This window comes from Sapajus apella, unplaced genomic scaffold (assembly GCF_009761245.1).
Source record: "Sapajus apella isolate SASKATOON/1434 unplaced genomic scaffold, GSC_monkey_1.0 scaffold1, whole genome shotgun sequence".
In the NCBI taxonomy this organism is placed as follows: Eukaryota; Metazoa; Chordata; class Mammalia; order Primates; family Cebidae; genus Sapajus; species Sapajus apella.
This window is the reverse complement of record NW_022436941.1, coordinates 6,486,069-6,507,158: the sequence shown is the minus strand read 5'-3', so window position 1 is coordinate 6,507,158 and position 21,090 is coordinate 6,486,069. Positions and strand designations below refer to the sequence as shown.

Below are 21,090 nucleotides of genomic sequence, written 5' to 3'. Positions count from 1 at the left end.
CTCCCAAAGTGCTGGGTTTACAGGCTTGAGCCACCGCGCCCGGCCTACAATCTCTTTCTCTTAAAAGACTGTCTTTATCACCCCTGCTAAATTAAGAAGAGTTAACAAAAAAAAAAAAAAAAAAAAAAAAAAAGACTGTCTTTATAGAGTATTCATTTGGATATTACAGGCTTCAAGATTTTCTTTTCTTTTTTTTTTTTCTTTTTATTATTTTTTTTAAGATGAGGTTTCACCATATTGGTCAGGTTGGTCTCAAACTCCTGACCTCAGGTGATCTGCCCACCTCAGCCTCCCAAAGTGCTGGGATTACAGGCGTGAGCCACCACACCCGGCTAAGATTTTCAAATAAAATTTGAGAATCTCTCTGACGGGTAAGAACTGGGGATTTTTTTATTTTTATTTTTATTTTTTTTGAGACAGTCTTGCTCTATTGCCAGGCTGGAGTGCAGTGGCGCAATCTTGGCTCACTACAACCTCCGCCTCCCAGGTTCAAGCAATCCTCCTGCTTCAACCTCCCAAGTAGCTGGGACTACAGGCGCACACCACCATGCCCAGCTAATTTTTTTGTATTTTTAGTAGAGACAAGGTTTTACCATGTTGGCCAGGATGGTCTTGATCTCCCTGACCTCGTGATCTGCTCATCTTGGCCTCCCAAAGTGCTGTGATTTCAGGTGAAAGCCACTGTGCCCGGCGGGGACTGGGGATATTTCAACAAAATTACCTAATAGTTAGCTGAGAGCAAATATTTGTGAAAATAGGACAGTAGGCAGACAGCAGAGACAGGGGAATAAACTGGAGAGAAAACAACAAGGAAGGAAGAGGCTAAAGACAAAGACACACATGCTTGTGGCCATATAAACATGTATTTATACTATTAATCATTTTCACTAGTCTGTCTTATCTGCCTGATATCTGACACTACACAGAATACAGATTCTATTTTCCATGGGTGCCGTGCATTCTAATCACTCAAAATTACCCCCAAAAAATAGCTTTTAGAAACCTTTATTAATTGGTTATTCTAGAAAAATACAGATCTGTTTCTCGAGTTCTAAGATCATAGAATTTTGAATTTTTATATAGCTTTTGAATATTGATAGCTAAATTTATACACTGAATCAAGTGCTCTAAACAACATGCCTTAGTAAAAGCTATATGCAAAAAGAGTTACCTCTTGTTTTTCTTGATTTTGATCCGCATTAAGTAAAGTTGGTATTTTAGGTGAATCTGTTTTCTTTGACTCCCTCTTCAGCATTTTTATCTGTTTAGCTTTTGCAAAAATATACAAAACAATGAAAATTTGTTATTCCTACTTTGAAATTTTACTTTCCTTTTCAAGAATTTCAAATAGAAATTCTGATATCCACTAAATTAGTTTCTCAGTTTATTACAAAGGAACAAAATAAATTATAAGTTGTAATGGTAAAATATGGTAAATTATTTGTTTTATAACTTTACAGATAGTCTACCAAGTATTAAAATAAGACATTATTTTATTTTATTATTCTCAGTGTAACTGTTCAGTGGATCAGATAATTCCTCTTGAACTGTAGGATTATATTCTTGCTATTATATTAACTTTTCACAAGGTGTCACTGTTCTTTAAAGAAAAATAAGAACATTTATTCAAGACAAAAATAAGTTTCACTCCAAGATAAATGTTATGTTTATAAATCTTTTTTTTTTTTAATTAAGACAGGGTTTCACCATGTTGGCCAGGCTGGTCTTGAACTCCCGACCTCAGGTGATCTGCCCACCTTGGCCTCTAAAGTGCCTGGATTACTGGTGTGAGCCACTGCGCCCGGCCAAGACGGAGTCTTATTCTGCCACCCAGGCTGGAGTGCAGTGGCGTGATCTCAGCTCACTGCAAACTCTGCCTCCCAGGTTCAAGCGATTTTCCTGCCTCAGCCTCCCAAGTACCTGGGATTATAGGCATGAGCCACCACGCCCAGTTAATTTTTGTATTTTTAGTAGAGATGGGGTTTTGCCATATTGGCCAGGGTGGTCTCAAACTCCTGACCTCAGGTGATCTGCCCATCTTGCCTTCCCAAAGTGCTGGGATTACAGGTGAAAGCCACTGCACCCAGCCTATAAATTTTATCTATTAAGTCCTTGGATGCCCAAAATATATCTAAAATTCCTGATACTATATGGGTAAATGATCATGAACATAGAAAGACATTTTACTCCAGGTCATATACCAAACCAAATTTCTCAAACACTGCTTTAACAGTTCAACAACATTGAGCTAATAAAAAAAATTATCCTTTGCGGCCAGCTGCAATTGCTCATGCCTGTAATCCCAGCACTTTGGGAGGCCAAGGCGGTTGGATCACCTGAGGTCAAGAGTTCAAGACCAGCCTGGCCAACATGGTAAAACCCCATCTCTACAGAAAATACCAAAATTATCCAGATGTGGTGGCAGGCACCTGTAGTCCCAGCTACTCAGGAAGCTAGGCATGAGAATCACCTGAACCCAGGAGGCGGCAGTTGCACTGAGCTGAGATTGTTCCACTGCATTCCAGCCTGGGTGGCAGAATGAGACTCTGTCTTAAAAAAATCTAACTAAATAAATAAAATTTAAAAATTTTCCTTTTAAAGCTGTCTTAACTTCTCCTTCTTATTTTTTTTATTAAAAAAATTTTTAGGGCCGGGCGCGGTGGCTCACGCCTGTAATCCCAGCACTTTGGGAGGCCAAGGCGGGTGGATCACGAGGTCAAGAGATCGAGACCATCCTGGTCAACATGGTGAAACCCCGTCTCTACTAAAAATACAAAAAATCAGCTGGGCATGGTGGCGCATGCCTGTAATCCCAGCTACTCAGGAGGCTGAGGCAGGAGAATTGCCTGAACCCAGGAGGCGGAGGTTGCGGTGATCCGAGATCGCGCCATTGCACTCCAGCCTGGGCAACAAGAGCGAAACTCCGTCTCAAAAAAAACAAACAAAAAAAAATTTTTTTAGAGATGGGAGACGGGGGTCTCCCTATGTCACCGTGAAGTGGAGTGGTGTGATCATGCAGTCTCAACCTCCTGGGTCAAGCGATCCTCCTACCTCAGACTTCCAAGTAGCTGGGACTACGGGCGCACACCACAATGCCCAGCTAGTTTATTTTTTGTAGAGACAGGGTCTTGCTATGTTGCCCAGGCTGGTCTCAAACTCCTGGGCTCAAGCAATCCTCCTGCATTGGCCTCCCAAAATGCTGGGATTACAAGCCTACGCCTCTTTAAAATTATCTCCTTAAACTTGTACCCCTTATTTGACAATGGGGAGAAAATCTCATCCGCTGAAATGGTTTTCTCACCAATTTACTGTTTTCTACCCAAGTCGCACTATAAGTTATGTTATGAAAAAAACTTATAAAAGATATAATATTTGTAAAGCTATGCAACAAATGTGTACCTTCCATTACTTTTGTATCTTTTGACTGTATTGTGACAGGCAATTCTGGAAAATGGAATTTTTTTCTGTCAGATCTGGAAAAGTTCAGCTTCCTTTTGTTCACGTTTGCCATTTGGTCACTGTGACCTGTTTGCTCATTAAATATATCCTTCTCCATTTGGCTCTAAACAAACAAATAAACAAGCATTATTTTGAAGAAATATGTCTATTTATAGAATGACAAGCCTAGAATTGCTAGCCATTTGGATGGTATAAGATAGATAAAACAATTATTTTAATAATTAAGAAGATTTAGAATAGAATACTGTTGAACATATCAACAGATCAAACTCCAATAAAAGTTTCATAAAGCAAACATTTTAGCATATTTAATATTCTGAGCATAATAGTCTTGCTGGTGAGAACCACAGTAATAATAATATTATTTTGAGACAGTCTTTCTCTGTCGCCCAGCTGGAGTGCATTGGCATGATCATGGCTCATTGCAATGTCAACTCCCTGGGCTCAAGTGATCTTTCCATCTCAATCTCCTGAGTAGCTGGGACTACAGGCATGCACCACCATGCATGCCTAATTTTTAAATTTTTTGGAGAGATGGGGTCTTGTTATGTTGACTAGGCTGACCTCAAACTCCTGGGCTCAAGTGGTCCTTCTGCCTTGGGCCCCCAAAGTGCTGCGATTACAAGCATCTGCCACTGCACCCGGCCTTACTATTATTATCATTACTATTATTATGGAGACAGAGTCTTGTTCTGTTGCCTGGGCTGGAATACACTGGTGCTCACTGTAGCCTCAACTTCCGGGGCTCAAGCCATACTTCCACCTCATCCTACCCCATCTGAAACCACAGCCACATGCCACCACACACGAATAATTTATTTTGTCATTTTTTGTAGAGACAAGGTCTTGCTACATTGTTCAGGCTGGTCTCAAATTCCTGGGCTCAAGCAATCCTCCCAGCTTGGCTTCCCAGAATGCTAGGATTATAGATGGAAGCCACTGTGCCTGGCCAGAACCACATTTTTTCTTTTCTTTTTTTTTTTTCTGAGATGGAATCTTGCTCTGTCACCCAGGCTGGAGTGCAGTGGCGAGATCTTGACTCACTGCAACCTCCACCTCCCAGGTTTAAGCGATTCTCCTGCCTCAGCCTCCCAAGTAGCTGGAATTACAGGTGCCTGCCACCATGCCCAGCTAATTTTTTTGTATTTTTAGTACAGACGGGGTTTCACCACGTTGGCCAGGCTGGTTTGGAACTCCTGACCTCAGGTGATCTCCCTGCCTCAGCCTCCCAAAGTGCTAGGATTACAGGTGTGAGCCACCACGCCCGGCCAAGTTTTCATTTTTATTTTTATTTTTTTTTATTATTTTTTTTTTTGGGACGGAGTTTCGCTCTTGTTACCCAGGCTGGAGTGCAATGGCGCGATCTCGGCTCACCGCAACCTCCGCCTCCTGGGTTCAGGCAATTCTCCTGCCTCAGCCTCCTGAGTAGCTGGGATTACAGGCACGCACCACCATGCCCAGCTAATTTTTTGTATTTTTAGTAGAGACGGGGTTTCACCGTGTTGACCAGGATGGTCTCGATCTCTTGACCTCGTGATCCACCCGCCTTGGCCTCCCAAAGTGCTGGGATTACAGGCGTGAGCCACGGCGCCCGGCCTCATTTTTAATACTATTCTTTGCACTCTGACTTTGAACAAATTGCTTCAGTTCATTTTCTTAACAACTTATTTACCTATCTACAAAATGATATGCTTTGTAAACACTGGGAATACCCAAAGGAAAAAAATTAGTTGCGCATCCAGCATGTGGAAAACATTCTGTGACACCAGATTTTTGTTCATTTGAAAACAGATCATAAAATGTTGTCTAGCTCAATGAACATTCTTCCACAATGTAATGTGTAGTACCCCACCATATGAATGTACCCTAATGTACTTAATTAGTCACCTGCTCTTGGACATATTTGTATTGTTTTCAGTTTTTATTATTATAATTAACATTGTGCTTCAATTTTGAATAAATCACTTTCATATGTAAAAAGTTGGGAGATCCCATTAGAGATGAATAATACAAAATATACCAAAACAAAACAAAACAAAAGTTGAGAGGGGGATAAACTACATTGATTACTTTTTCTAGTGAAAGTAAGTTGTGTTTATTTGACAATTGTTTTTAATCCATAAAGTAAGATACTAAAAACATTTTTTGGAAGTGAAAAAAACAAAACTTGTGACTTCTAAAGGTGGAAACCTTAACTTACTCTGCCTAAGTCATATATTAAATACATGAATTAAGATATATGAAGTTAATTAAAATTGTGAAAGCACTAAGAAAATAATGGCCTATTTTCATCTCAGGAATAAAAAAAGAAACTAAGAGCACATTTTTAAAGGTGTTAGAGGCTGGGTGAGGTGGCTCACACCTTTGGGAGGCTGAGGTAGGAGGATCCCTTGAGCCCAGGAGTTTGAGACCAGCCTGGGCAACATAGTAAGACGGTGTCTCTACAGAAAATGAACAAAATTATCTGGGTATAAAGGCACATACCTGAAGTCTCAGCTACCTGGGAGCCTGAGGTGGGAGGATTGCTTGAGCCCAGGAAGTCGAGGCTGTGGTTAGCTGAGATTGTACTACTACCCTCCAGTGTGGGCAATAGAGAGAGAGCCTGTCCCAAACACACAAACAAACAAACAAACAAAAAAGTTCTAGAGCCCTAAAGATAGAGAAAAGGAAAAAAGAAGTAATGTTAAAAGAGGTCATATTTTAATGAGTAGCTTCTTCCCTTACTTGAATAGGACCTGTATCCTCTTGCCTGCTATTAGGCATAACTTGTCCAGTAGATTGTGAAGAAGTTCGTTGCTTTTTTGCTCTCTCATTTAACCTAATATTTAAAAATGAATAAGAAGCTATTAGAACTCCCCAGAAATGCCTTGGTTTTTTTTGTTTGTTTGTTTGGTTGTTGTTTTTTTTAGGCAGAATCTCACTCTGTCACCCACGCTAGAGTACAGAGGCATGATCTCAGCTCATTGCAACCTCTGTCTTCCAGGTTCAAACGATTCTCTTGCCTCAGCCTCCCAAGCAATTGAGATTACTGGTGTGCTCCACCACACGCAGCTAATTTTTGTATTTTTTATAGAGACAGCATTTTGCCATGTTGGCCAGGCTAGTCTCAAATTCCTGCGCTAAAGTGATCCACCCGCCTCGGCCTCCCAAAGTGCTGGGATTACAGGCATGAGCCACTGTGCCCAGCCAAAATGCCTTTAATTTAGCTTCAAGAATGAATAAATTATGGCATGGAAGTCTACTGTTTGAACACTGAGTACGAAATGCAATAGTCAGTCCTTACATACCAACTGCTCTAAGGAGAGAGGTGGTAACAGGGCAGAGAACAATTAATGCATGCTAACATCAGTGGTGACAGGCATGTTGGGGGGTCACTCCTGCTGGCCTATTTGTCCCCTTCTATCTGTTCTGAATTTGGATCTCTTAACTACTGGCTTTCTCAATTTATGAACTTACTGTCCAATACTGACTGGCTTACAACCATTGTTACTGGCACCATGGTTTGGGGATCACCTCACAAACAATTGGGCTCTTGCAGTCTGTAGCCTGCTGTACCTTTGGACTGACACAGACATGTCCGCTTGCTCACCTCTGCAGACCACTGGACTTCACAATCTGTAGCCCAAACCAGTCTGCTAGAATCCTCTTGGGCTAATGAACCCAGTCTCTTTCCTCCCCTAGAATGACAGTAGTCTCCCTAAATTTTGAAGTGTCCCTACTACCTTGCTGGACAGACCCTCACCATCCATCATATAGCCCTTGATTAACCAGACTCATGGACCAGTCTCTCAATCTGTATCAGAGGTTAAATCTAAAACTGGCCTAAAATGCTGTTTTTCTCCCAAAATATTTCATCTTGAAAGGCTATTTGACTTACGAAAGATTATTTTTTACTATCCTTTCTCCACTTGGAGAATTTGCTATGACATAGAAATAAAGTTTATTTTGTTATACCAAGGCACATTGATACCAGAACGTAAGTCATATCACCTTTTTTTCTCTTCAAAAAGAAAAACATTTTTCTAAATGTCTTTTTTTTTTTAAATGAGGTTTTTCCAAAAGACGTTAGTGAAAATTTAAACATCTATATGGCCAAGAAAAGTTAATTTCTTCTACAGTGTTCATAAGGAGCACTCAGTAAATGGCCCATTATAGTTTTAACTTCAATATATTTTCTTCAAGTTCAGTTTACATACAGACACTATGAACATCTGAAACACCATTATACAGGAACATTATATTATTTAGGTTTCTTCTCTGTTACAGCTCACCTCACACTGGGGTGAAAGAGATTTAAATTGAGATTTGCAGCTATCAAATTACTGTTAGTTAGATTGATGGGTGGCATTGTCACAGAACTTCCGCAATGTGGATACTCTTTCAAGCCATTACAGTCAGTGTTGGGGTTGATAGGGTTTGGTGGTTCAATGGTAGCATGAACATTTTCATTTGTATCCTGTTGACAAAGTCCACTTTCATACTCCATCTTTTTCAGTTCTAAGGTATCTCCTCTTCCTCCTTTGACTTTAATAACTCTGACTTTGATCTCGTTGGGCTTTTTCTCTTTTTCTATTTCCTGGAATAAATACGTCCAAAATCTGAGTCATGAGAACGGTCGTCACTAGAGTCTAACTATAATATAATTCTACCAGCTGAAACAAAAACCAAAGTTCTTACCTTTCCCAAAACTGAGCTACTTAGCAGTTTATTAGTATAAACTGTATTTCTTTCATCTTTCCTAGGTTCATTTTCTTTAGAATTCTCTTTTGCCTTTATTAGTGAATTGACTCTTGCTTCCTGCAGTAATTTAGCTTTCAGTTCTGGCATGAATCTGATAAAACAAGCAATAGCAACGAGTAATCTTTTTATATATGCAGATGGAGTATTTTATCTTGAATGAACCATTTCATCCAATTAATTTAGATTTCAGCTACAGCATAAATAATGCTGTCTATAATGCATGCCAAGAAACGGCCCAACATTTACCTAATAAAATTTGCTTTCTGGTAAAGATACATCCTTCAAAAATTACACTATGCAATCTACTATGTAAAATTTTACAAAATAGATTTATATTAATTAGATTCCTTTTGTGATGCAAACTTTGCTTTAAAAATTGCTTTTAATTTTGATAAAGATACTATTATTTTCAAGGAAGATTCACATCACTTTGGCCTTTTTTGTGGTTCTTTATAGCAACAGAACTTTAAAAATGAACTAACTAGCTTCTGAAATCTTACTCTAGAGAAACGTTAACAGAATACATTCATATTGGAGACAGATTATTTTGGTTTTTTAAGAGTTTTTTTATTAGAAAGTCCACTCATATTGTTCAAAGCTCAAAAGTCTATACTGAAAAGTTTCCTTCCCACCCCTTCCCTGAACTGCACAAGTCCCCCCCTTGAAGCAGTTACAACTATCAATTTGAGAAAGTTTTAAAACATCAGCCCATGAATGATTTCTTCCCTTGTGCAGCCCACTCTTGCCAGTGCTGTGCAGGGCACAGGCCTAATGACAAGTAGTGTGAAGAGATGAAAAAAATAAAGAACTAATGTGATTAGTTTGGCTAGATGAGAAAATGTCACACTTCTGTCAAATCTCCCTTGAACTACAGAAGGTCCATGAAATAAAGAGGCATCTTATCAAAGGAAAAGGTCTTACCCAAACATTTTCTGAGGATTCTATAAATTGAACTCAAGGTACTTTCACCCACAATAATAAAAGCCTAATATCTAAATGTTCAAAAAAATCAACTTAGTCTTTGTAGAACTGATATGAAGCAACTTTTTTTTTTTTTTTTTTGAGTGGGAGTTTCGCTCTTGTTACCCAGGCTGGAGTGCAACGGCGCAATCTCGGCTCACCGCAACCTCCGCCTCCTGGGTTCAGGCAATTCTCCTGCCTCAGCCTCCTGAGTAGCTGGGATTACAGGCACGCGCCACCATGCCCAGCTGATTTTTTGTATTTTTAGTAGAGACGGGGTTTCACCATGTTGACCAGGATGGTCTCGATCTCTTGACCTCGTGATCCACCCGTCTCAGCCTCCCAAAGTGCTGGGATTACAGGCGTGAGCCACCGTGCCCGGCCGAAGCAACTTTTTAATTCAATAACTGGCATCTTTTTTTTTTTTGGAGACAGGGTCTCTCTCTGTTGCTGAGGCTGCAGTGCAGTGACACACTCATGGCTCACTGCAACCTTGACCTCCTGGACTCAAGCAATCCCCTACCTCAGCCTCCCTAGTAGCTGGGACTACAGGTATACTCCAACATGCCCAGATAATTTTTGTATATTTTGTAGAGACAGGGTTTTGCCATGTTGTCAAGGCTGGTCTTGAACTCCTAAGTTCAAGCCATCCACCTGCTTTGGCCTTCCAAAGTGCTGGAAATACAGGCATGAGCTTCTATGCCCGGCTAATAACGCCGACTTTTTATCAATGGTACTTTCTAAAAATGTTTATTCTTTTATTTTTTTGAGATAGAGTGACATTTTGTCACCCAGGCTGGAGTGCAGTGGTGCGATCTTGGCTCACTATAGCCTCAGCCTCTCAGTTTCAAGCAATTTTCCTGTCTCAGCTTCCTGAGCAGCTAGGACTACAGGTGCATGCCCACACCCAGCTAATATTTTATATTTTTAGTAGAGACAGAGTTTCATCATGTTGGCCAGGCTGATCTTGAAATCCTGATCTCATTTGATCTGCTGACCTTGGCCTCCCAAAGTGCTGGGATTACCGGCATGAGCCACCGTGGCTGGCCAATGGCACTTTAAATATATCATCTTATTTTTTAAGAGTAAAATTCCTGAAATGCTTGAAGTTCTAGTCATGCTCAGGGATTCTCTTTGCTTTTTTCTATTTAGTCTGTCTCTAAGAGCAGTTCCTGGACTTTTCCATACCTGACCTTAGCTCCATCACATTTTTAATGGATGTCCATCTTTCTAATGTCATGTCCAAAACAAGCTGAATGGTTTTGCAGTTAATGAGAAACTTTTCATGTTTCTTTCAAAGCCCAAATGGAAAATGGTGTTTTTCCATGGAATACTATGCAGCCATAAAAAAGGATGAGTTAATGTCCTATTTAAGACATGGATGAAGCTGGAAACCATCATTCTCAGTAAACTAACACAAAAATAGAAAACCAAACATTGAATCTTCTCACTCATAACTGGGCGTTGAACAGTGAGAACATGTGGACACAGGGAGGGAAATATCACATACAGGGGCCTGTCAGCAGGTGGGGAGCTAGGGGAGGGACAGCATTAGGAGAAATATCTAATGTAGATGACGGGGTGATGGATGCAGTCAACCACCATGGCACGTGTATACCTATGTAACAAACCTGCATGTTCTGCACATGTACCCCAGAACTTAAAGTATAAAAAACTTAAAGTATAAAAAAGAAAAGAAAATGGTGCTTTTTTTTAGAAACATGGCTGATTCATGAATCTAAATTGTAATATAGATTATATGCTGAGCATGTTATAGACAATGTGGGGCACAGAAGACCTGTAAGAAGCATGGCACTTGTTTTCAGAGAACTTCCAATTTCATGGGTAGGATGACAACAGGCACTATGGCCGGGCACGATGGCTCATGCCTGTGATCCCAGCACTTTGGGAGGCCAAGGCGGGTGGATCACCTGAGGTCAGGAGTTCAAGACCAGCCTGGCCAACATGGTGAAACCCCATCTCTACTAAAAGTACAAAAATTAGCCAGGCATGGTGGTGTGTGCCTGTAATCCCAGCTACTAGAGAGGCTGAGGTAGAGGAATTGCTTGAACCCAGGAGGTGGAGGTTGAAGTGAGCTCAGATCATGCCACCGTACTCCAGCCTGGGCAACAGAGCAAGACTTAGCCTTAAAAAAAAAAAAAAAAAAAAAAAGACAACAAGCACTACAACAGAGAATAAGTAGAAAAATCAATCATTTGGGCAGTACATCTTAATTATGATAAATGGATGTCATTAAAAGAGGAAAAACCAGACTATTCTCTGAGTCAGAGGTCCAAACAGGAATAAAGCCTAAGAAATATTGATTGCTTATTTAATGTTATCTCTGGTCTATGATGACACTGAAACTGTAGTATGTAAAGAACTGAGCACAGTGCCTAGGACATGGTAACTGTATAATGAATGGTAACTGTAATTATTTTTTATTATTAGATTTTTTCTTTCTTTTTTTTAGATAGGGTCTCAACCTGTCATCTAGGCTGGAGTGTAGTGGTGCAATCTCGGCTCACTGCAACCTCTGCCTCCAGGGGTCAAGCCATCCTCCCACCTCAGCCTCCTGAGTAGCTGGGACTTAAGTGTGTGCCACCACACCTAGCTAATTTGTATTTTTTGTAGAGACAGGGGTCTCCTTATGTTGCCCAGGCAGGTCATGAACACTGCGGCTGAAACAATCTGCCCACCTCGGCCTCCAAAACTGCTGGGATTACAAGCATAATCCTGAAATGCTTGAAGTTCTAGTCACCCTCAAGGATTCTCTTTGAATCCTTGAGGATTACAGACGTGAGCTACTGTGCCCATCCTATTATTAGACTTTTCATTCATGACACTTACTAAGTCTACTATCTTCCTAGTCAATACCTGATACAATAAATCTATAAATTTTTGTTAAACTGAATATTTCTGTTATGTAAAAGTAACCTATACAGCAATTTTCCTGCTAGTAAAATATCCTAAAAAAAAGAACACATTAACTCAAAATGCTTACTTTTCAATAAATCCATCTCTAGTAAAATACTCATGATGCAAAAGATCACTAGAGGATATCCTGCCAGCAGGATCAATTTGTAAACAAGCCTAGAAAAGGAAAAAGATTTTAATAAGTGAGCTCTCAACAGGGCTCCATATGGTAAAAATTAAATTTATTTGACAAATTAAGAAGTAATTATCTAGATCAAAAGGCATTCCTGAAAAGATGGAGTTGTACCACAGGAATTTCTGGTAGTAAGGTCTAACTGTTTATTTCCCTAAGGAATTTGCACTTGCAAAACTTTATTATAGGTTAAATGTCCCATGATTCTAGCCAAAACGGAGGTCAGTCTGTTTCTGCTGAAATTATCAAAATTTAATTAGACCATTTTGATCCTCTTTTCTGCCCTGTGAGATGGAATGTTCATGGATAATCATTTGCATTTTACAGATGTAGAAGCATGATTACTAGTTTGCCAAACATGAGTTTTAACCCATGTTGTTTTACTCCTAATCCAGTGCTCTTTCTATAGCATAATACAATTTTGCAAATATTCAAGTCCCTAAATCTTTCAATAACCCATTATTAAAACAGCTCTTTTCTGTTTCCCTGCCTTGGTATAGAAACAAACAAAAAATGGAAGGAAGTTTTGAATGTTAAGTTGTACATAATAAACTTATGTATAGTTAAATAATAATTATAAATAGAACATATTTCTTTAATCAAAATATTAAAGACAGATTTTGAATAAAAGGCATCTGCATTATAATTTTCATTCTTCCTGTGAAAGGAGGGAAAACATAATAACAGTTAACTTCTTTTTTGTAGAGATGAGAGTTTCGTTATGTTTGAGGCTGATGAACTCTTGAGTTCAAGTGATTCTCCCACCTCAGTCTCCCAAAGTGCTGGAATTACAGAAGACAGCCACCATGCTTGGCCTTTTAAAATTTTTTGAGAGACAGGTTCTTACTCTGTCGCCCAGTCTGGAGTGTAGTGGTGCAATTATAGCTCACTGGAGGCTTAAACTCCTTGGCTCAAGATATCCTCCTGCCTTAGCCTCTTGAGTAGCTCAAACTACAGACACATGCCACCATGCCTGACTAGTAACTTTTATTGATGCTTACTATATACCAGACAATGTTTCAGCTTTTTTCTTCATTCCATCCCAACAACAACCCTACAAAGTATTATTATTATTACCCTCACTATACAGATGAGGAGACTGAGGCCCAGAGAGACTAAGTAATTTGTCTAAGATCTCATAAGCTCAGGAGCCACAATTAAAATCCAACAAATCCAAGATAATTGTATATATTATGTTTCTGTTTACTTCAAAATGCATATTCAAGTTGATTCACAGAAAAAAAATCTAGAGATCTGCTGTACAATAATGTGCATGTAGTTAAAAATACCATACTGTACACTTAATAATTTTGTAAGAAGGTAGATTCCGGCTGGGTGCAGTGGCTCACACCTGTAATCCCAGCACTTTGGGAGGCTGAGGTGGGCAGATCATGAGATCATGAGGTCAGGAGTTCAAGATCAGACTGGCCAACATCATGAAACCCTGTCTCTACTAAAAAATACAAAAATTAGCTGGGCATGGTGGCTCGTGCCTGTAATCCCAGCTACTTGGGAGGCTGAGGTAGGAGAGCTGCTTGATGGGACCAGGGAGGCGGAGGTTGCAGTGAGCTGAGATTGCGCCATTGCACTCCAGCCTGGGCTACAGAACAAAAAACACTGATTTACAAAAGAGAATTATTTAAGTCTATCACCTACTTAGTGATGTGACAATACCTAGGTCTTTAAAACTGCAACTACTTAAAAATATGTGCTTATTTTAGAACATAATAGTAATCTATCACTAAAACGTAATAAGAAAAACGCTGAAGGGTCTGACCAAATCATAGAGGCAGATAAATTAGAGGCAGTCCTTCTGTGAATATAATTCAGGGAATTTAAATATATGCCCTACTTTGGAAAATGTAAAATATGACACTTTGGGAAACAGATTGGCAGCTTCTTTAAAAATTAAACATATGCCTACCCATGACCCAGCCATTCTGTTCTTAGATATTTCTGCAAGAGGAATGAAAATACATTGTGTGTTCCACACAAAGATGAACATGAATGTTCTCATGGCAACTTTGTGATAGCGAAAAATGGGAAACAATCCAAATGTCCATCAACAGGAAAGGGATTTTTTTAAATGTGGTATAGTCATATAATGAACCACTACTCTGCAAAAAAAGGAATCGCTGATACATACAAAAACATGAATGAATCTCCAAACCATTATGCTGACTGGAAGAAGTCAGATATAAAAGAGTACCTGCTGTATGATTATGTTTATATAAGATTCTGGAAAATGCAAACCAATCTATGGAAACAGAAAGCAAATCAGTGGTTATCTGGGGACAGAAATGGAAGAAAAGATGAATTGTAAAAGGACACAGTGAAATTCTGGAGAGTGATGGAGATGTTAGGTTGTGTGTTTGTGTCTGTTTCTGTGTGTGTGTGTTAGGTATCTTGATTACGGTGGTGGTTTCATGTGTGTATACAGGTATCAAAACTCTTCAAATTATACATTTTAAGTACATGAGTTTACTGTCCATAAATTATACCCCAATACCATTGTTTAGAAAATTTATATCTAGGAAAAATACACTCCCTACATCAGATATTCAAATGTATTTTAAAGTTACAATAATAAATCAAAGTTGTACTACTTCTAGAATAAAGAGAAAAATCAATGGAACAGAAACATACTACACATGTATAAGCATTTTGTCTAAGATAAATGTAGCATTCCAAATCATTGGATTATTCTAATTGTTAAAAAAAAAAAAGCGGGCCGGGCGCGGTGGCTCAAGCCTGTAATCCCACCACTTTGGGAGGCCGAGGCGGGTGGATCACGAGGTCAAGAGATCGAGACCATCCTGGTCAATATGGTGAAACCCCGTCTCTACTAAAAATACAAAAAAAAATTGGCTGGGCATGGTGGCGCGTGCCTGTAATCCCAGCTACCCAGGAGGCTGAGGCAGGAGAATTGCCTGAACCCAGGAGACGGAGGTTGCGGTGAGCCGAGATCGCGCCATTGCACTCCAGCCTGGGTAACAAGAGCGAAAACTCCGTCTCAAAAAAAAAAAAAAAAAGCATATTGCAAGTCTTGCAAAAGTATTGCAAAACTTATGACAAAAGATTAATGTGTTTTTTTCACAAATCAATAAGATAAATATTTTAGTTGACAAATAGGTTAAGGATTCTTTTCTCCATTTTTTTTTCTTTTTTTTTCAGATGGAGTCTTGCTCCTGTCACACAGACTGGAGTGCAGTGTGCAATCTCAGCTCACTGCAACCTCCACCTCACAGGTTCAAGCAATTCTCCTTCCTCAGCCTCCTGAGTAGCTGGGATTACAGGTATGCACCACCATGCCCAGCTAATTCGAACTCCTGATCTCAGGTGATCCACCCACTTCGGCCTCCCAAAGTGCTAGGATTACAGGTGTGAGCTACTGCACCTGGCCTCTTTCTTTCTTTTTTTTTAGACAGGGTCTTGCTCTGTCACCCAGGCTACAGTGCAGTGGTACAAGCATAGACCACTGCAGTCTCAAACTCCTGGGTTCAAAGGATCCTCCTGCCTCAGCCTCCCAAATAGCTAAGACTACAGGTGGGTATCATGACACCCTACGATTTTGTTTGTTTAGAGACAGGATCTCACTATATTGCTGAAGCTAGGTCTGGAACACCTGGCCTCAAGCCATCCTCCTCCTGCCTTGGCCTCTCAAAGTCCTGACATTACATGCATGAGTCACCATGGCTGGCCTAAAATTCTTAAAAAAAAAAAATGCAAATAGACAATGAATATTAGCATAATGTTTCTCTCTCCTCTAATGATATAAATCCAATTTAAAAAAATACCTCCCAGCTACTCAGGAGGCTGAGGCAGGAGGATTGGTTGAGTTCACTAGCCTGGGCAGCATAGCAAGACCTCATCTCAAATAACAATACTAATATCCAATGCTAAAGTGAGAGTGAGGATATAAATAAGAAAAAATATCTGTGAAAGAAATAGCAAAATATCAAAACTTCTAAAAAATATAAATCCTTTGGCTTACTGAATCCACTTTTAATATATGCGTTTTCTAAGACAGGGTCTCACTCTGTTACCTAGGCTGGAGTGCAGTGGCACAATCACAGCTCACTGCAGCCTCAACCTCCCAGGCTCAAGCGATCCTCCCACCTCAGTCTCCCAAGTAGCAGGGACTATAGGCACATGCCACTGTACCCAGCTAATTTTTTATGTTTTGTAAAGACAGAGTCTCCCTATGTTTCCCAGGTGGGTCTTGAAATTTCTGGGCTCAACTGATCCTCCTACCTCAGCCTCCCAAACTGCTAGGATTATAGGCATGAGGCACTGCCCCCGAAACCTCTTCTAGTAATTTCTCCCAAAGGAATAATAAAACAAATGCATATAGACAAGTATAAAAAAAATTTCAGGCCGGGCGCAGTGGCTCAAGCCTGTAATCCCAGCACTTTGGGAGGCCGAGGCGGGTGGATCACGAGGTCAAGAGATCGAGACCATCCTGGTCAACATGGTGAAACCCCGTCTCTACTAAAAATACAAAAAATTAGCTGGGCATGGTGGCGCGTGCCTGTAATCCCGGCTACTCAGGGGGCTGGGGCAGGAGAATTGCCTGAACCCAGGAGGCGGAGGTTGCGGTGAGCCGAGATCGCGCCATTGCACTCCAGCCTGGGTAACAAGATCGAAACTCGGTCTCAAAAAAAAAAAAAAAAAAAAAAAAAAAAAAATCATTGTTATATCTTTACCAATAGTGGGGGGAAAATGAAAAGTAATTCAAATGTCCAAAAATGCAAAATTTGATAAACTAGCTGTATAGTCGTACAATGAAATACTATGCAACCACCGAAAACAATCATACAGTTCCATGTTTATTAACACTGTAGTATGTTTAAATATACTGGTAAGTACGTAAAAATACACAGGTTACATAGGCGTGTGTAAAGTAAGACACCTTTTTAAAAGCATAAATTTCTATGCATCTATTTGGTTGGGAAAACTTTAGAAACCTATAAACTAAATTGATAATAGTAGTTTTTTCTGGTTCATGTGAATTGGGAAAATCTGAACTTCTCCTTTTTGTTTACTGTGTATTTTATATTTTCTTTATAATTATTATGTATTTCTTATATTAGGTTGGTGCAAAAGTAATTGCAATTCTTGCCATTACTTTCAAAATAAAATTAAATAAATGTTTTGTACTAAATATGTTGGTATATTTATTACCTAGTTTAAATAAATTTTGTGTTTTTATTTTTATCATCTATTGATTTATTTTTGAGACGGAGTCTTGCTCTGTCACTCAGGCTGGAGTGCAGTGGTGTGATCTCAGCTCACTGCAACCTCTGCCTCCAAGGTTCAAGTGATTCTCCTGCCTAAGCTTCCCGAGTAGCTGGGACTACAGGCACACACCACCATGCCCAGCTAATTTTTCTATTTTTAGAAGACACGGGGTTTCATCGTATTGGTCTGGCTGGTCTTGAACTCCTGATCTCAGGTGATCCACCTGCCTCAGCCTCTCAAAGTGCTGGGACAACAGGCATAAGCCACTGTATCCAGCCATTTTAAATAAAGTTTAAATTTTGACCAGGAACAGCTGCTTATGCCTAGAATCCCACTTTCAGAGGCCAAGGAGGAAGGATTACTAGAGGATAGGAGTTCGAGGTTGCAGTGAGCAATGATCACACCATTGCACTCCAGCCTCGGCAGCAGAGTGAAATTGTAAAAAATAATTAATTTTTTTTTAATGGGGCCTGGCACTGTGGCACATGCGTGTAATCCCAACATTTTGGAGGCTGAGGCTAGTCGATTTTTTGTGCCTAGGAGTTTGAGACCAGCCTGGGCAACACGGAGAAACTCAAACTCTACAAAAAAAATACAAAAATTATCTGGCATGTTGGCATGTACCTGTAGTCCAGGCTACTAGGGAGGCTGAGTTGGGAGGATCAAGTGAGCCCGGGAAGTCGCAATTTCAGTGAGCTGAGGTCACACCACTGCACTCTGACCTGGGTGAAAGAGTGAGAGCTCATCTCAAAAATAAATAAATAAAGGCCAGGCGCGGTGGCTCACACTTGTAATCCCAGCACTTTGGGAGGCTGAGGCAGGTAGATCACCTGAGGTCAGGAGGTCGAGATCATCCCGACCAACATGGAGAAACCCCATCTCTACTAAAAATACAAACTTAGCCGGACATGGTGGTGCATGACTATAATCCCAGCTACTTGGGAGGCTGAGGCAGGAGAGTCGCTTGAACCCGGGAGGCGGAGTTTGTGGTGAGCAGAGATCATGCCACTGCACTCCAGCCTGGGCAACAAGAGCAAAACTCTTGTCTCAAAAAAAAAGGGGGGGCCAGGCACAGTGGCTCACGCCTGTAATCCCAGCACTTTGGGAGACTGAGACGGGCGGATTATGAGGTCAGTCAGGAGTTCAAGACTAGCCTGGCTAACATAGTGAAACCCCGTCTCTACTAAAAATGCAAAAATTAGCCAAGCATGATGGCGCGTGCCTGTAGTCCCAGCTACTCGGGAGGTTGAGGCAGGAGAATTGTTTGAACTCAGGAGCCGGAGGTCGCAGTGATCCTAGACCATGCCACTGCACTCCAGCCTGGGTGACAGAGTGAGACTCCATTTCAAAAAATAAATAAATAAGTAAACAAATAAAATAAAAATAATAATAATAATTTTTAAGTAATAAAAAGGAGCTATATAATGTTTTTATTTTCTCCAGTTCAAGATGGATTTTGGCCTTGGTGTATCTTCAGACGTTAAAACTACAGCTGCTAATGTCCTGTAGATATTTTAGTACAAAAAATAGGTCCCTAACCTAGCTAAACTAAATGTTAAAAGGTAGTGATAAACATAGTAAGTCCTTAGAATTTCTCCAGGTTATACCTAATTATCATTAAAATAGAGATAAATTAAATATAATGAACTTAATTATCTTAGGGGGCTTTTAGCTCTGACAGTCTATGAATTTTAATTTCTCTGTACTAAAGACATAACTTTCTATGGATTACTTTAGGAATCCTTTTGGAATTTCATTAAAGTGATCATTTAAAACTGTACTATAATTTATGCAAATTTCTCAGATATAAAGTCTTAATTTCTCAACACACATGAACTGGCTAGGCACAGTGGCTCATGCCTATAATCCCAGCATTTTGGGAGGCCGAGGTGAGTGGATCACTTGAGCTCAGGAGTTCAGGCCCAGCCTGGCCAACCATGGCCAACATGGTGAAACCCCATCTCTACTAAAAATATAAAAATTAACTGGGTGTTGTGGGGGGCACCTGTAATCCCAGCTATTCAGGAGGCTGAGGCAGGAGAATTTCTTGAACCTGGGAGGCAGGGGTTGAAGTGAGCTGAGATCACACCACTGCACTCCAGCCTGGGTGACAGAGTGAGACTCTGTCTCTGGAAAACAACAACAACATACATGAACTATATCTGCCAACAATCCATTAAGCTTTGGATATTTTTTTCTTGCGTTTTTGGGATGTTGAACTTGAGGAAGAACTACCCCAGCAAAAATGGGGCTCTTGGAAAAGATATTCTGCAAGTGAGGTGTCAAATTGCCTGAAAAGAAAAAAGAAATGTGTATTTAAAAAACAGAGAAATGAGTATATGATCAAAATAATCAAATTGCTATGTAATCTACATTAGATTACTAAAAACTTATACAAGGAAAAATGGCAATCATGTCTTTTAATTTCTCAAAGTTGAATAAAAACTTTCTGAATATGTCATAAAAAATCGAGGTTTCCTAAGTTATCTGCTGATAGCCCACAGGCAACAGGGGATATAAAACCACCAGGTTTATTTGTTTTTCCTAAACTATAAGACATAATATGTAATGCTATCAGAAAATGCACAGTCCAACTTTTACACATTTCCATATGGGTATCCAAATGGTTTTACTATCATCAGTAAAATAGGTTGAAACCTTACTCAAAACAGCTAAAATATTAAAGGTATTTAGAAATCAAAATTTGCAAAAAAAGAAAGCAGGCTAGAGAGTAGTAGCAGAATGAAAAGAACTAAAATAGGAGTGAAGGGAACTAAGTTCTAGCAGTTTTGCTACAACTAGTTCTGTGACCTTGGGTAAATCTCTTCCTTTTTTATGCTTGGTTTTCTCATTTGTGAAATGATACGATTAAACTCCACCATCTAAGCTTCCTTCTGATATTAATCCCTTAACCAGAACTTCTTAAAAGACACACAAAAGTGAGGTGTCTTAAGGCTCTAAACGATATCTGAAATCATTAATTATCCAAATCTCACTGTTTTTAGAATTGTTCATAGTATCTTCCTCATAATCCTGTAATTACAAATTTATGTATAGCTTCCCTGCCACACAAAGAGCTTCTCAATCTCCTCATTCAGTAATAATAAAAAACAAAACTTGGCCAGGCATGGTGGCTCATGCCTATAATCCCAGCACTTTGGGAGGCCAAGATGGGTGGATCACTTGAGTTCAGGAGTTCGAGACCAGCCTGGACAACATGGCAAAACCCCAGCTCCACTAAAAATGCAAAAATTAGCCAGGCATGATGGCACGTGCCTATAGTCCCAGCTACTCGGCAGGCTGAGGTGGGAGAATCACCTGAGCCCAGGAAGTGTGCCATAATTGCACTACTGTACTCCAGCCTGGATGACAAAGTGAGACCCTATCTTTAAAAAATTAAAATTAAAAATTAAAAAAAAAAACCATGAATCTTGAAATGGCAATTTCAAGCCTAACCATCATAATGTTTTTGGCGGCCAAAGCAGATCATCAAATAATTAAACTCTCATTAAATATACTCTTTTTATTTTGAGACAAAGTCTCATTCCGTTGCCCAGGCTAGAGTGCAGTGGCACGATCTC

The 21,090-nt window shown here is 39.9% G+C and overlaps 1 protein-coding gene across 2 annotated transcripts in view; it reads right to left on the bottom strand.

Annotated features, from left to right (window-relative positions):
- The window catches only part of CDKL3 (cyclin dependent kinase like 3), a 111,792-nt gene that overhangs the window by 43,297 nt on the left and 47,405 nt on the right, over positions 1–21,090 (bottom strand). The window contains exons 6-12 of one of the 2 annotated variants that reach the window (XM_032251295.1): positions 19,661–19,800; positions 12,164–12,252; positions 8,137–8,290; positions 7,731–8,035; positions 6,184–6,277; positions 3,400–3,562; positions 1,172–1,269 (exon numbers count right to left, since the gene is read on the bottom strand). In XM_032251295.1, coding sequence (XP_032107186.1) covers positions 1,172–1,269; positions 3,400–3,562; positions 6,184–6,277; positions 7,731–8,035; positions 8,137–8,290; positions 12,164–12,252; positions 19,661–19,800 — 1,043 coding nt within the window. The remainder of the gene's footprint in view (positions 1–1,171; positions 1,270–3,399; positions 3,563–6,183; positions 6,278–7,730; positions 8,036–8,136; positions 8,291–12,163; positions 12,253–19,660; positions 19,801–21,090) is intronic. The other variant, XR_004260796.1, reaches the window with a different exon arrangement.